This window comes from Pongo abelii, chromosome 13 (assembly GCF_028885655.2).
Source record: "Pongo abelii isolate AG06213 chromosome 13, NHGRI_mPonAbe1-v2.0_pri, whole genome shotgun sequence".
In the NCBI taxonomy this organism is placed as follows: Eukaryota; Metazoa; Chordata; class Mammalia; order Primates; family Hominidae; genus Pongo; species Pongo abelii.
Window position 1 is genome coordinate 52,832,986 of NC_071998.2, and position 14,813 is coordinate 52,847,798.

The 14,813-nt window shown below is 35.7% G+C and overlaps 1 protein-coding gene across 5 annotated transcripts in view; it reads right to left on the bottom strand.

The window, feature by feature from the left end:
- RIC1 (RIC1 homolog, RAB6A GEF complex partner 1) overlaps window positions 1-14,813 on the bottom strand; it is a 175,228-nt gene that overhangs the window by 107,477 nt on the left and 52,938 nt on the right. For all 5 annotated transcript variants that reach the window (XR_008509651.2, XR_002916223.3, XM_024251964.3 and 2 more), the window contains exon 3: window positions 9,016-9,095. Coding sequence is in view for 3 of the 5 variants with exons in the window: in XM_024251964.3 (XP_024107732.2) it covers window positions 9,016-9,095 (80 nt within the window). In the remaining 2 variants the exon portion in view is untranslated. The remainder of the gene's footprint in view (window positions 1-9,015; window positions 9,096-14,813) is intronic.

The following is a 14,813-nucleotide window of genomic DNA, read 5'->3' on the forward strand; positions in this document are numbered from 1 at the left end:
CAAAGTTCCCCAGAGGAGTCAAGTCTGTTATTACTTACATTTGATACATGATTCAATCTGAGACTTGCTTTTGAACAAGTACACCTGTATTTTTTGGCAACTTCTTAAAGTTTTGTCATTCTTCAAATTCTAGTTCACTCTAAAACCTCGCAGTTAATGAACTAGAATTCTTCTTTTCTAAACACATATAAATTGTCTTAAATATGCAATGGAGGCAGATTATATTTACATAATTCAAAAGGCAACCTAGACAACAATACCAGTTTTAATATATTAAGAATCTAATCACTCATTTTTCTCATTTTATAGACACACAGCACAGAAAGCAACTTTAGAAAATGGCTTTTCCAACGTCTTGGGAAAAAGCAGAATCTGAACTGGAACCTGGGCCTCTCTGATTCCAACTGCCATATTTTTTTCCACATCTCTAAACTGCTGGATATTTATCTGAGGTATCAAAAGCAAGTCTAAGAAAAATATCACAAGAAAGTAGGAAAAATGAAGCTAAGCCAGTTTTATTCATGTATTTTACATACATTAACTTTTGTAACTAAAAGTAAAGCCTCCCAGTTTTCTATTCCAATGAATGATAAGGCATTCATGTTAATGAGTGGCCCTTAAAGGGCCATGAAAAAAATTAAACGTTTCTATGGGATGGGTCAACCACTAGTCAAACTTCCGAGGACATTGAGGGGGGAGTAATTTCCCATCAAATTGGTAAAAACCAAAAATCAAACCACAATACCCACAAGTGTAGCATAAAAACTACACAGAAGTCTTAAAAGAAGACTGCTTTCAAAGCATATCAAGTATGCTTTGAGGGCTAGATCAGGTGATACAGAAAACTGACTCACAAATTCAACAGCCATTTCTTTGAGCAAATTCTTCTGTGCAGGAGATATCAAATGCTTTAAGTGCCAGCTAAAGAAGATAATAATGTGGCAAATAACCTAATAGATTTGGGGTGTGGGGGAACAGAAACTTCAAGAATGCAATTAATTGTAGTGTTTTTCCTTGCAACATAACTTACCTAAGTCCTGACTTTTCTCCCAAGTATAGAACTCAAGTCTCCTTATCTACAAAACTTCCCTTGACAACTAATCACTTTACCCTGAAATGCTATTATGACTTTTCAAGATATTTACCTGGCAATCTGTTATTTTATATTGCCATTGACTTTAAACAATTATTCATTAGCATCTTCAGTAGCAGTGTATAGCAAGTGTTTTACAGATAGCAGGCATACAATAAATGAGGATGAATCCATTTGAGATCATTCTGAAATGTGCAAGGCTTGATCTAGAAAGTTCTGGCAGTCCTATGTAAATTCCGGGACTAAGAGGCTTTAGTTCTCCAACCATAATTCTGGAAAGGCTCAGAACGATTTCTTTTCCCAAAACTCCAGACCTCATATTTCATCATTTGCATTCATCATTGTTTACTGGAATGCTCACAATAATAAAAAGTATTTCTGGATGAAATGAAATAATGATATCTTGGATGTGCTTAAATATACTCCAGTGGAAAAAGACTGAAAATTGTTCAAACTGACTGATGGACACATAGATGGTCATTTTATTATTCTACTAATAGAGTACCTGGTACCAAACTAGTGCCCAGAAACAAGAGAACTGGACAAAATAGATCAACCAACCATATTCAGACATGAGACAGCAGGCAGCACAGGACTGATATCATGAGGGAAGGAAAACAAACAGGTTTTCTGGCAGAAGTCACTCTCTAACCTCTTAAGGTTTTGTCCATCATGTAGAGTGAGAGAACCCAAGCATAGTATGGTAGCCTTGTTAAGTTGAGGAGAAAAAGATTAAAGTCCAGAGAAGCAGAAGCAGCTATTTGTGAAGTAGAGCACCAGTGATGTGGGAGCCACACAGAGAAAAGCTCTTGAAACCTGCAGGGGTTTCCCCTGAGTCTTACTGAATACTATGCAAATAAATAGTGACACTCCACAAATACAGGCAAAGAATGACTACTAGGGTTTTTGGCTACCCAGTTCATATAGGACTGGGAGACATTTCAGTTCTGACTAGCCAGAATGGAGAGACCTTCTTAAAGACCCAGGACATTCAGTGGACTTCAGAAGGGCTAAGCTAGCTTAACAGTTAAATCCATCCTAAAAAACATACAAAAAGCCTCCAAAGATCAGTAAGATCTCCAAGCAGCTTAACTGCCACCCAAAACAACCTTCAATACTCTTTAAAGGAAAAGGACAAAAATCAGACAATGGATAATGTAATACAATATCTAACATACAATCTGAAATTACTAGACGTGTGATATGACCCAGCAATTCTATTCCTAGGTTTTATTTACTCAAGAGATACAGGACAACTGGAGAGTGAAATGAGATTAGAATCTAAAAAAGCAAAGTTCACATTTTTTTACTTTTTATCTTTATAGATCTCTCATTGTTGAATTTTTTTTTTTAAATAAGAAGGTATTCATGAATTAGTAGTGTAAATTTTTAAAACGTACTATGGGAATGCACATGCCAGATCAGTTATTTATTGGGTAGAGGGGAGGATATAGGAGAGTTGAGGGCAGAAGGTTTATAGAGTACAACAGATGTCTGACCTGAGCTTGAAAACCAAGTCAGATAAATTTCTTACATAAAAAAAGATAGCAGGGGAGTCATACTGAATAGAGCAAATAACAAAGGAATAGAGGCATTAAATAGGAATTGTGGGTTCGATGTGCTCAAGATATGGAGAAAGTAGGTTCTAAATGCCAGGCCAGAGAGCCTGGACTTTGTTTTGGAAAAAAAAAAAATTGTTATCAATCCAAATGATAAACTTCATTATGTAGGTGAAAGAGACTGGGGAAGAGAAATGAGTTAGTGAATAAGATTTTTTAACAGACAAGGAGGAGGACATGAGGGCCCCTAAAACGACCAATGAGAGTAAAATAGAGTTAAATGAATTCTAGAGGCACTGAAAAACTGTAATCAATCAATAAAATTTGATGACTGAACAAATATGTAAAGTGAAGAAACAATCCAGAGGAAGAAACAAAGAATTAAAGGTTTTCTACCTCATATAACGTACAAAAGATGAGGGTAACTGCAATAAAGTTTAGCAAAGCAATAGCATGTTTGGCTTGGTAGGGGGTAAGTAAGTGAGGTTTAGACATGAATTTGAGATTAAGAAGACGTAATAGGCCGGGTGCAGTGGCTCACGCCTGTAATCCCAGCACTTTGGGAGGCCAAGGCAGGCAGATCACTTGAGGTCAGGAGTTCAAGACCATCCTGGCCAACATGGTGAAACCCCGTCTCTACTAAAAATACAAAAATTAGCTAGGCGTGGTGGTGCATGCCTGTAGTCCCAGCTACTCAGGATTGAGACATGAGAATCGCTTGAACCCGGAAGGTGGAGATTGCAGGGAGCCAAGATCACGCCACTGCACTCCAGCACAGGCGACAGAGCAAGACTCTGCCTCAAAAAAAAAAAAAAAAAAAAAAAAAAGATATAATAATAATCCAGGAGAAAAGTGACAAGACCTAAACTGAACTAGTGTCACTGGGAATTACGAGGAGGGAAAAGAAATGACATACGAGGTACATTATACTGGACTAGATACAGACTGGCTATTGATGTTAGTGGGCAGGAAGAGTGAATAAACTCAAATACACGGTGGTGCCATTTACTGGAAGGAAAAAAAAAGCAGGTGCACTCTTGACTTTCCCAGGATTCAGTTACCTAAAAATCAGACTGTATTTTCATTTTTACAGCTAATAAAAAAATTCATCATTTCTTATTAACTATAAATTATTATAGGACCTAAAATTTATTCACGGTATCTTCTTATGAATTTTCATACCTGCTAAATCTCACCAATCCAGAATTGTCTTCCTCTGGATATATGTTTTGCTACCTCATCATCTTTGAGATCCTTTTATATGTCATCTTCTCAGTGAAGACACTGACCACTATTTTAAGTCATATTCCACTCTCTATTCCCTTACCCTGCTTTATTTTTCTCCATAGAGTGGATCACCTAACTCATAATGTATTTTACTTATCACCCTCTACTAGAAAAATAACAAGCTCTATCAGCAGGGCTTTTTGTTGTGTTGTTTTTTTCCACTGTTAGATCTCTAGTATCTACAACAGTGCCTAGAGCCGGACAAAATTCGATACTTTTTAAATGGATAGACAGATGGATGAAAATAATTTTCAGAAGAGATTTTTGAAAGAGGTAGTACCCTTTCACCAGACTTTCCACAGAACCAAAAAAAAAAAAAAAAAGCCACCAAAAACCAAAACTGCTTATCATTTATATTATCACACACTGAGACAGCCTCCAGTCTGACAGAAACAATGTGCAGGGCTCTCTGAATTGGGCAGTCCTGTTATTCTTTGGATTCAGGTGCCATCCTTGGAAGTGTGGCCAATAAGGGAGTTTTCACTACCCAGAACTTATATAACAGTTACCAATCCTATTAATAAGTGCTCATGCAACTATAATGTGAAGTAATGGATGCATGTAATATGCAAAGTTCAATAGTAAAAGGTCACCTATGTACATTTACAGAATATAAACACACTGAAATCAAACTAGACACGGGATGTTTTCAGAGGCTCAAGCAGAACAAAAAACATCAAGATCACTAACATACTTTGTCAAGTTTATAAACTGAATGTAGAACAAGGTTTATTATTAGAAATACGGGGAAAAAGTGGCTAAAGTTCCTCTCTAGAAAAAGAACACTCAGAACATATTAGCAAAAAGAAATATATGGAGGGAAACTTTCATGAGTCTGTAACTAATTCAGATCTCTTGTCACCTCTAAATTTGATATGATTTAGATGCTTCTGTCCCTTACTGTAGGTTTCTTCTGCAAAGAAGCTGGATTTTAGAAGGGGCAAGTTGTGTTGAAGTTAAAAATTGCTAACCTCAGGTAGCTATGCTCTTCTTCCTTTCCAGCTAGCACTAATCCATTAGCAGTGAGCTGGTAAGAAGTATCACCATCGGATGAAATTATATTGGGGAGGGTGGAGGGGGAAGAGGAGAAGATTTGATTATATTTTGGAGTGATTTTTTTTCTTCAGTGAAAAAGATCAGTATCTTTACTATATAATAATTAAATGTACTGAATTTCAGTACAGAAACTTTTTTTTTTTTTTTTAAAGAAACTCAGCCTCAATAATGCTAGTCTCTAACAAAAAAGAGGGTAACAGTAGCAGTGAAAAGATAGGAAGAAGGGGGAAAAAATATCTCTGCTCTCAACAAAGTATACATGATGATGACATATTTGTTTAAATTATTTTCATTATGCTGAAATTAAACATGATGTGCAATTTAGAGATCTACTAAACTTCTATTTAAACATAAGCGTATGAACACATTTTAAAGCTAAACACAAACTATTTCTGACTTATCCCTGGAAGTTTCCTTCATTAATTTCACTAAAATTTCCAAGCCATAAAATAAAATGTCCAGACAACCTTCAACTACTCTGGTCCACTGGTCTGTGTAACTAATATGAAGAGATACTGTAAGATACAATGGAATCTAAGATTTCTAAAATGGAAAATTCATTCATCAAAGAATAAATGATCTTTGAGGTATAGAGTCACTTAATAAGACTGCCACCATTGTTAAAGACTGACTCCCAACATCTATAGAAGGATGCTAGAAACAACACTAGGTGGAAACTAGGAAAGATCATGAGGCATCTGAACTGTGTTCTCAGACGGAGCATAGTGGAAAAGGATATGCAGTCTGAGGTTAAGATGCTGTCACATAATACAGGGAAATTAAGATACTCTAGAAAAACTCCTGTGATGAACTCGTAAGATTTACAGAAGAGAAACGAGAGACAATAGTATTTCTATAAGTGAGAAGAGGACGATTAACCACTGGCCTCAGTAATTATACTGCCTCTATTCTTCAGGACTATTAGAAACCACTCCAGATCATTTCTCCTTTTTCCATTCTCTACTCCCAGATAAACCCCAAAGTAGTAGCTGGATGGAGCATAAACAGGGTTGAGACAGTATATTTCTGATTAATAGCACAGACTTTAGAGCTGCAACACTTATGTCTGAATCCTGGCTGTACAGCTTATTAGCGTGTGATTATGGGTGAGTTACTCTGCCTCTCTGTGCAGCAGTTTGTTTAACAGTTATACCTAACTACCTCACAGGGTTGCTGAAGGGATTAAATACGCATTAAAAAGTGCTTAGAACAGTGTCTCAAACTACACAAGGGTTTATAATGGCACAGATGACAATGAAAATACCACTGTCAAAACCAAACTTTACTTTCCTCAAAACCTTATATAACCACTATTTTTCAGGTTTTAAGAATATGAATTCACATAATCCTCTTCACAATGAAAGAAGTTTTTTATTCCCATTGTACAAATGGGTTCTGCAGAAAAACCAAGAAACTTACTAGACTAAGTAACATAACTAGAACAGTCAAGCACACAAATACACAACAGGCTGACTTTAATCTGCAGAACTATTTTCATATAAGAGATTTTAGGTAGCAGTTACTAGAAGTTAGACTCTGGCAAAGAAGTAAAATATCAAGTAGAAATATATATATATATATATATTTAAAAAATTACTTAAAAGCTTAGAAATGAAGTAAACACTTGGTGAAAAAAATTACTGATAATAACAGTTGTCCTTTATTAATTATCCCATAAGCTAGGTGTTTACCTAAGCATTAAATATGAATGATCTCATTTAATCTTATGAGATGATTACTACTGTTACCCTAACTCTATTGATGAGGAAAGTTTTTGGTGGTATTAAATAACTTGAAAGAAGTCATATAGCTGAAAAGTGGCACAGCAAACATTTAATTCCAGGTCTATCTGACACCAAAGCCTGTATCTTTAACTATTATTCCAGCTGCTCTAAAGCAATGCACATTTTATTGAGGCCAGCCACTGAAACCTAAAACTTTCAATATAGTAAAAGAATGCCCAAATTAAGAAAGACAGTATGTTTTTTATTTAGTTCTCTGTCTTAACACATGGAGTCAAACACAGCAAAGTTCATGCATTGTCAGGACTACTTAGTTAACTGGTGTCTCTTGCAGTTTAAGAATCAGAAAAGAAAGAAACTGTTTCTTAAAACTTTTCTGGAACACAAAAAGTGGGTCTCAAAATACCATTCCAAAACACTATAAACATGTAATGGTATTAGTGAACTGAAATAAAGAAAATAGAATTTTCACTGTTTCAAGAAGTTATTTCTCTACTATGCCCACAGGAACATAAATTAATGGAGTTAAATTGTTGTTTCTGATTATTGCTTTTTATTTATAGGAACATGTCTAAATTAAGCAATAAAACAAACATAATAGTTCAAAATGCACAAGTAAATCTAATTTTAGTCATTGATTACAACAGTTCTTCAAAAGAATCACAAAATTATCACTTAGAATGCAAAAAAATTAGTTTTTTTTCAGTTTTACCCATAAAACTGAATTTAAAATTTCTAAATACATCATGATGTTCCTATCATTTTGCACTATATGTGTCAAAAATTTTTGCAGTAAATATTTTTGTTGAAAAATAAACAAATTAAATTGAATCCCATCATCGAAAAAGTCTGTACTTTAAAGATTTCCAAAACTGAATACCTCAGTTAGCACTACACTTGTTACAAAAACAAGTGGCTATAGCATCAAGAAAATCTAACTAGTTGAAAATTTAAGAGTTGAAAAGCAGAAGAATCACTACAGTTCTACCATTCGGGAACAATTACTATAAATATTCGTACTGTATTGCTCTAGATATTGTCTTTAGATGACTTGCATTGTTTTGTTTTATACAGTCATGGTCATATTACATACATAATTTTGTGTGACTTGTTTCTTCACTTGGGATTATAATATGGTCACGTTCTTAAGTTTATAAATTTTTCTGAGACATAATGACTACATGTCACTATAAGAGAAGGATGTACCACAGTTAACTTGTTAACCAGCTCCCTATTATCACACCTTTGTGTATTAGAAGTGTGCAACACAACTTTTATTATACCTCTGCGAGCAGTGAGTAATAATTTTTTAAAACTATTTTAATATATTAAAATGTGTGGGTTGAAAAAATGGTTATATTTAATGTTTATTTTATTTGGGTTACTGCTGGGTCTAAACACTTTCTCTTGAGTTTGTTAGTTACAGTATTTCCTTTTATGAGACTACTTTCCCTATTTATCTACTGGAATCTCTGTGTGCTTATTGGCAATTTATATATGTCTTTTATATAAAAGTAGTAAGACTTGGCCCTATTTACCACAAATATTTTTCCCAAGTTACTTGCCGTTAATGTTTTTCTTTTTTTCTGTTAATATTCAAAAATTTAAACTTTTCACAGAATAAAATCTGTCTTTCTAATTTCTTATATACCTATTAAACTTTGGATATCTTCCACCATCTAGAAATGTGATAAATGCTCTTATATTTTTATCTGGCTTTATGGCTTGATTTTTTTTTTTTGTAAAAAAAAGATGGAATGCTTTACAATTCTATGTTCTTTTATTTCAAAAGTTAAGGCCTGCTATAAGGAAAAGAATGCAAAATATACATAACTACACAGTGTAAAGGGCAAAAGTCCACGTTTTTCCCAAATTTAAACCAAGAGGTAGTAACTGTCTGAGGTTCTTTTTTTTCTATTCATATACAAAAGCACGTGCAAAAGTACCTGTAACTTACCAACATTTCAGCTCTTCCTCTCATGATCTCTTAGCTCTTCCCTAATAAGGACTGAGAAATGCTAGACCTGGAATATATTAACAGTCATTCTGAATGCCCAAGAAAATAGTCTGGATATAGTTTATCATCAAGATTCCCAGACTTAAAGAATTCTTTATTCAAGAAATGACAGTTCAAAGACCTGGTAATTTTTTAAACACTATTTGGGAAATGCTGGCTTAGTTTTATTCTAATCACTACAGACAACTCAAAATTGTAATGTTTTTCTGAATATAAAGTATGCAAATCACATATTAAAAGAATGAAAGGCAACAAACTTACTTGGGATACACTGGTTCATAAAGGTACTTGTCCCCTCTTGTAGATGTAATATGAAAAAACAAGATGTATCCATTTGCCGTCTGAAAGAGAAATTTTATTAATCATGAATTAAAGAGTAAGGCTATAACTGTAACCCTGAATTTTAATTTTATAAATTCTTACTTTGAAAAAAATTTTATTCTCCAATACCCTCCCTTGGAGAATTATAGCCTAATTATGCAAATAAAAGAGACTTTTTAATATAACCCATGTTGGAAAAAAGGGTTTTTATAGATTTCAAAATATTTCAAAATATGTCAGTGAAATCAGCAGTTCATAAACTATTCTAGACATGAATACTCTCAAACAACTGCATTATTCAATAATGAGTAAGTGATTATTTTGCAAAATATATAGTACTTTTTGAACTCTGCACTAATATGGCAAATTATTATTCTAAGTTTATAAAGCAACAATGCCACTTTATGGCTTTATTACACCTTTAAGACAAAACGCCTACTCTACTCAAAGTTTACACAGTATTAACTTCAGAACAGCATATTTATATATTTCAAAAACAATCTTTTGGTCTCTGATTTACTACAAAATATAGCCCCAGATACAGACATAAAACAGAGCAAACCTTTAATTTCCAAAATTTGAATATCAGCTAGTTCATTTTTCTAAGTTAACAAAATATTTTTTAAAAACAAATTGTAGGCCGGGCGCGGTGGCTCACACCTGTAATCCCAGCACTTTGGGAGGCCAAGGCGGGTGCATCACGAGGTCAGGAGATGGAGACCATTCTGGCTAACATGGTGAAACTCTGCCTCTACTAAAAAAATACAAAAAAATTAGCCAGGCGTGGTGGCAGGCGCCTGTAGTCCCCCAGCTACTCAGGAGGCTGAGGCAGGAGAATGGCGTGAACCCGGAAGGTGGAGCTTGCAGTGAGCTAAGATCGCGCCACTGCACTCCAGCCTGGGCAACAGAGCGAGACTCGTCTCAAAAAAAAAAAAAAAAAAAAAAAAGAAATTGTATTAAAAACAGTGCTGTTACATGATCATGACATACATCTGTGTCATGACATACATACATTTGTGAAGTTCAAACAACCATTTTACATTTCTGCAAGTATAAAATATTATACTTAGCTGTTTCTAGCCAAACATTTTTAGCCATAACAGAGTGAAGTGGCAATGTTTTGCCCAAACTACTTTACAGTAATACTGAATTCCTATCATTTTAGAGGGAGGTGGGCATGTACTCAAAGTAGAACCAAAGAAAACCAAGAAATTATCCAAGGTTTCAAATTTCTTTCTAATTCTGGCTTCCTGTTTTTCAAAGGAATGACCAAGAAAATACTTAGTTTCTTCAGCAAAACCAGGTGGTTTGCTTTCTTTTTGACCATTAACTTTACTATTTTATAATGTATTTGAAACTAGAGTTTCAACACTGTAAGATACGAAAAAAAGGGTGAAAATTCTTCAGATAAGATCATCTTTCTAATTCTTTATGTGCAATTTTATGTTCTTGCAATATGGAGAGTATGGAAGCAAAAGGAAAATGGCTTTAAATCAAATCATAACAAAGGTTTCACACATAAAAAAGCAAGAACAACAACAACAAAAACAGACAAAATCTATGAAATACTTTTCAAAACCTAGCATCAAGCAATGAAGGCCAGTCATCCTTGAGAGATAAGAAACAACTGAAGTGACCCTCCTACTCTCACCCAGCTTACTGCCTTGTGAGAATTTCTGGGTCAGCACACTTAGAAGGGGCATTAAGACAAAGTCTGGCAGACTTCCAGAGTTGAGAAGAAGCTGAAGAGTCCACGAAGAATAAGACAAACATGAGACATAATGAAAAATCAACCAATCAAAACAGTGCACAACTCAATCAGATGTTAAAATTAGCACGAAAGGACATTAAAACCTTTTGCTATATTTCATAATGTTCCATATGTGAACTATATTCCATATGTTCCAAAGGTTAGGCAATATAGAAAACTGAAACAAAACTCTAGAAACAGAAATACTAAAATATCTGAGATGAAAAAGACATTGGCTGGATGAATGACAGGTTAGACATTGATCAGAAAAGCACAGCAATAAAAATTATCCATAATGAAACACACACACAAAAAAACCCAAAATAAAACAGAAACAGAATCAGTGAACTGAGGGACAACTTCATGTAGCCCAATATACATATAAACAGAGTCCCCAAATGACAGGGGTAGGGGTCAGAAAAAAAATATTTAATTAAATTCAAATTTCATTTGCTTCATTTGAATTTCTTTAAAAGATAATAGGCTTTAAAACAAGAATAATAGCAGTGTATGCTGGGGTTTATACCGCATATAAAAATAAAATGTGTATAATATATGTTTCCTGGTCCCAATAGAACAAAATTAGAAACAAACAAAAAAAATTCTGGAAAGCCCACAAATATTTTGAAGCTTAACTGCTTACTTCTAAATAACCCATGAGTCAAAGGAGAAAAAAGGAAATTTTAAAAATATATCATACCAAAATTTGTGGGATGCTGTAAAGAGGAAATTTATAGCCTTAAAATACTTATATTAGAAAAAAAGGAAAATCTCAAATCAATGACAAGCTTCTACCTTAAACCAGAAACAAATTAAACTAGAGCAAACGAAATCCAAAGCAAGTGGTGGAGGGTAGGGAAGCATGCAAATAACAGAGATCAAAGTGGTAATCAATCAAATAGAAAACAGAAAAATAAAATCAATGAATAAAAATCTGGGGTTCTTTTGTTATTGTTTTAGAAGATCACTAAAATTGACACATTTCTGGTCACACCAATCAGGCAAAAAAGAGCCACTAACACAAATCAAACAGGTGATATCACTACAAATTCTAGAGGTATTAAAAGAATAATGAGGTCACATTATTAATATGACAATAATTTTAACAACTTGGATGAGATGGACAAATTCCTTGATAAACACAAACCACCAAAGTTCACTGAAAAGAAATCTGTACCCTGAAAAGCCAATGTCTGTAAAAGAAATTATAATTCCAATTAAAATCCTTTCCACAAAGAAAATTCTAGGCTGAGACAGCATCACTGGTAAATTCTACCAACTCTTTAAGAAATAAATAATATCAATTGAATACAGACTCTTCCAGAAAACCAAAGAGAAGGAACCACTTCCTATTTCATTTTATGAGGCCAGCATTACCCTCATAACAAAACCAGACAAAGACATTACAACTACAGGCCAAGATCCCTCATTAACATATTCTAAACAAAATTATAGCAAATTAAATTCAACATTATAAAAAAATACATCACAACCAAATGGGGTTTATCCAAGAATGCAGGGTTGGTTTAACAAAATTCAATAAATGTAATTTACCTTATTAACAAACTAAAAAAGGAAAACCATGACAGTCTCAATACATTGCATTAAAAGCATTAACAAAATTCAACATCCATTCCTGATTAAAAATTCTCAGTAAATTAGGAAGAAATGGGAAACTTCCGTAACTTGATGAAAGAGATTTATGAAATATTTAGAACATCATTCTTAATGGTGAAAGACTGAATGCCTTCATCATATTCAACACTGTCTAGACTCCAGGCAGTAAATTCAGACAAGAAAAAGAAAAGGTATATAAATTGGGGAGAAAAAGTAAAACTGTTTTTGATATGGTCATTTGCATAGGAATCCCAATGGAATTAACTATAATAAGAGAGTTTAGTATGACTGCTGGACACAAGACGAATATAGAAAAATCAACTGCATTTTTACATACTAATAAGAACAATTAGAAAATGAAAAAAATCAGTAACATTAAAGTTGTGAAATACTTAGGGATAAATCTGGCAAAAGAGAAGAAATACTTGTTCACTGATAACTACAAAACATTGCTGAAAGTACAAATACTTAAATGGAGAAATACACCTTGTTTATATTGCTAAGATAGCAACTCTCCCCAAATGGATCCAAAGATTCAATGTAATCCCAATCAAACTCCCAGCAGACATTTCTGTATAAATTGATGAGATGGGGGTGGAGCCAAGATGGCCGAATAGGAACAGCTCCAGTCTACAGCTCCCAGCGTGAGCCATGCAGAAGACGGGTGATTTCTGCATTTACAACTGAGGCACCAGGTTCATCTCACCGGGGTGTGCCGGACAGTGGGTGCAGCGCACCATGCGTGAGCCGAAGCAGGGTGAGGCATCGCCTCACCTGGGAAGTGCAAGGGGTCAGGGAATTCCTTTTCCTAGTCAAAGAAAGGGGTGAAAGACGGCACCTGGAAAATCGAGTCACTCCCACCCTAATACTGCGCTCTTCGAACAGGTTAACAACTGGCACACCAGGAGATTATATCCTGCACCTGGCTCGGAGGGTCCTACGCCCACGGAGCCTTGCTCATTGCTAGCACAGCAGTCTGAGATCAAACTGCAAGATGGCAGCGAGGCTGGGGGAGGGGCGCCTGCCATTCCCGAGGCTTGAGTAGGTAAACAAAGCAGCTGGGAAGCTTGAACTGGGTGGAGCCCACCACAGCTCAAGGAGGCCTACCTGCCTCTGTAGGCTACACCTCTGGGGGCAGGGCACAGACAAACAAAAGGCAGCAGTAACCTCTGCAGACTTAAATGTCCCTGACAGCTTTGAAGAGAGTAGTGGCTCTCCCAGCACGCAGCTTGAGATCTGAGAACGGGCAGACTGCCTCAAGTGGGTCCCTGACCCCCGAGTAGCCTAATTGGGAGGCACCCCCAAGTAGGGGCAGACTGACACCTCACACGGGTGGGTACTCCTCTGAGACAAAACTTCCAGAGGAACGATCAGGCAGCAGTATCTGCGGTTCACCAATATCCACTGTTCTGCAACCACCGCTGCTGATACCCAGGCAAACAGCGTCTGGAGTGGACCTCCAGCAAACTCCAACAGACCTGCAGCTGAGGGTCCTGACTGTTAGAGGGAAAACTAACAAACAGAAAGGACATCCACACCAAAAACTCATCTGTATTTCACCATCATCAAAGACCAAAGGTGGATAAAACCAAAAAGATGGGGGAAAAAACAGAGCAGAAAAACCGGAAACTGTAAAAATCAGAGCGCCTCTCCTCCTCCAAAGGAACACAGTTCCTCACCAACAATGGAACAAAGCTTGACGGGGAATGACTTTGACGAGCTGAAAGAAGGCTTCAGAAAATCAATCTACTCCGAGTTAAAGGAGGAAGTGCGAACCCATGGCAAAGAAGTTAAAAACCTTGAAAAAAAATTAGACAAATGGCTAACTAGAATAACCAATGCAGAGAAGTCCTTAAAGGACCTGATGGAGCTGAAAACCAAGGCACGAGAACTATGTGACGAATGCACAAGCCTCAGTAGCCAATGCAATCAACTGAAAGAAAGGGTATCAGCGATGGAAGACGAAATGAATGAAATGAAGCGAGAAGAGATGTTTAGAGAAAAAAGAATAAAAAGAAACGAACAAAGCCTCCAAAAAATATGGGACTATGTGAAAAGACCAAATCTATGTCTGATTGGTGTACCTGAAAGTGACAGAATGGAACCAGGTTGGAAAACACTCTGCAGGATATTATCCAGGAGAACGTCCCCAATCTAGCAACTCAGGCCAACATTCAAATTCAGGAAATACAGAGAACTCCACAAAGATACTCCTCAAGAAGAGCAACTCCAAGACACATAATTGTCAGATTCACCAAAGTTGACATGAAGGAAAAAATGTTAAAGGCAGCCAGAGAGAAAGGTCGGGTTACCCACAAAGGGAAGCCCATCAGACTAACAGCGGATCTCTCGGCAGAAACTCTACAAGCCA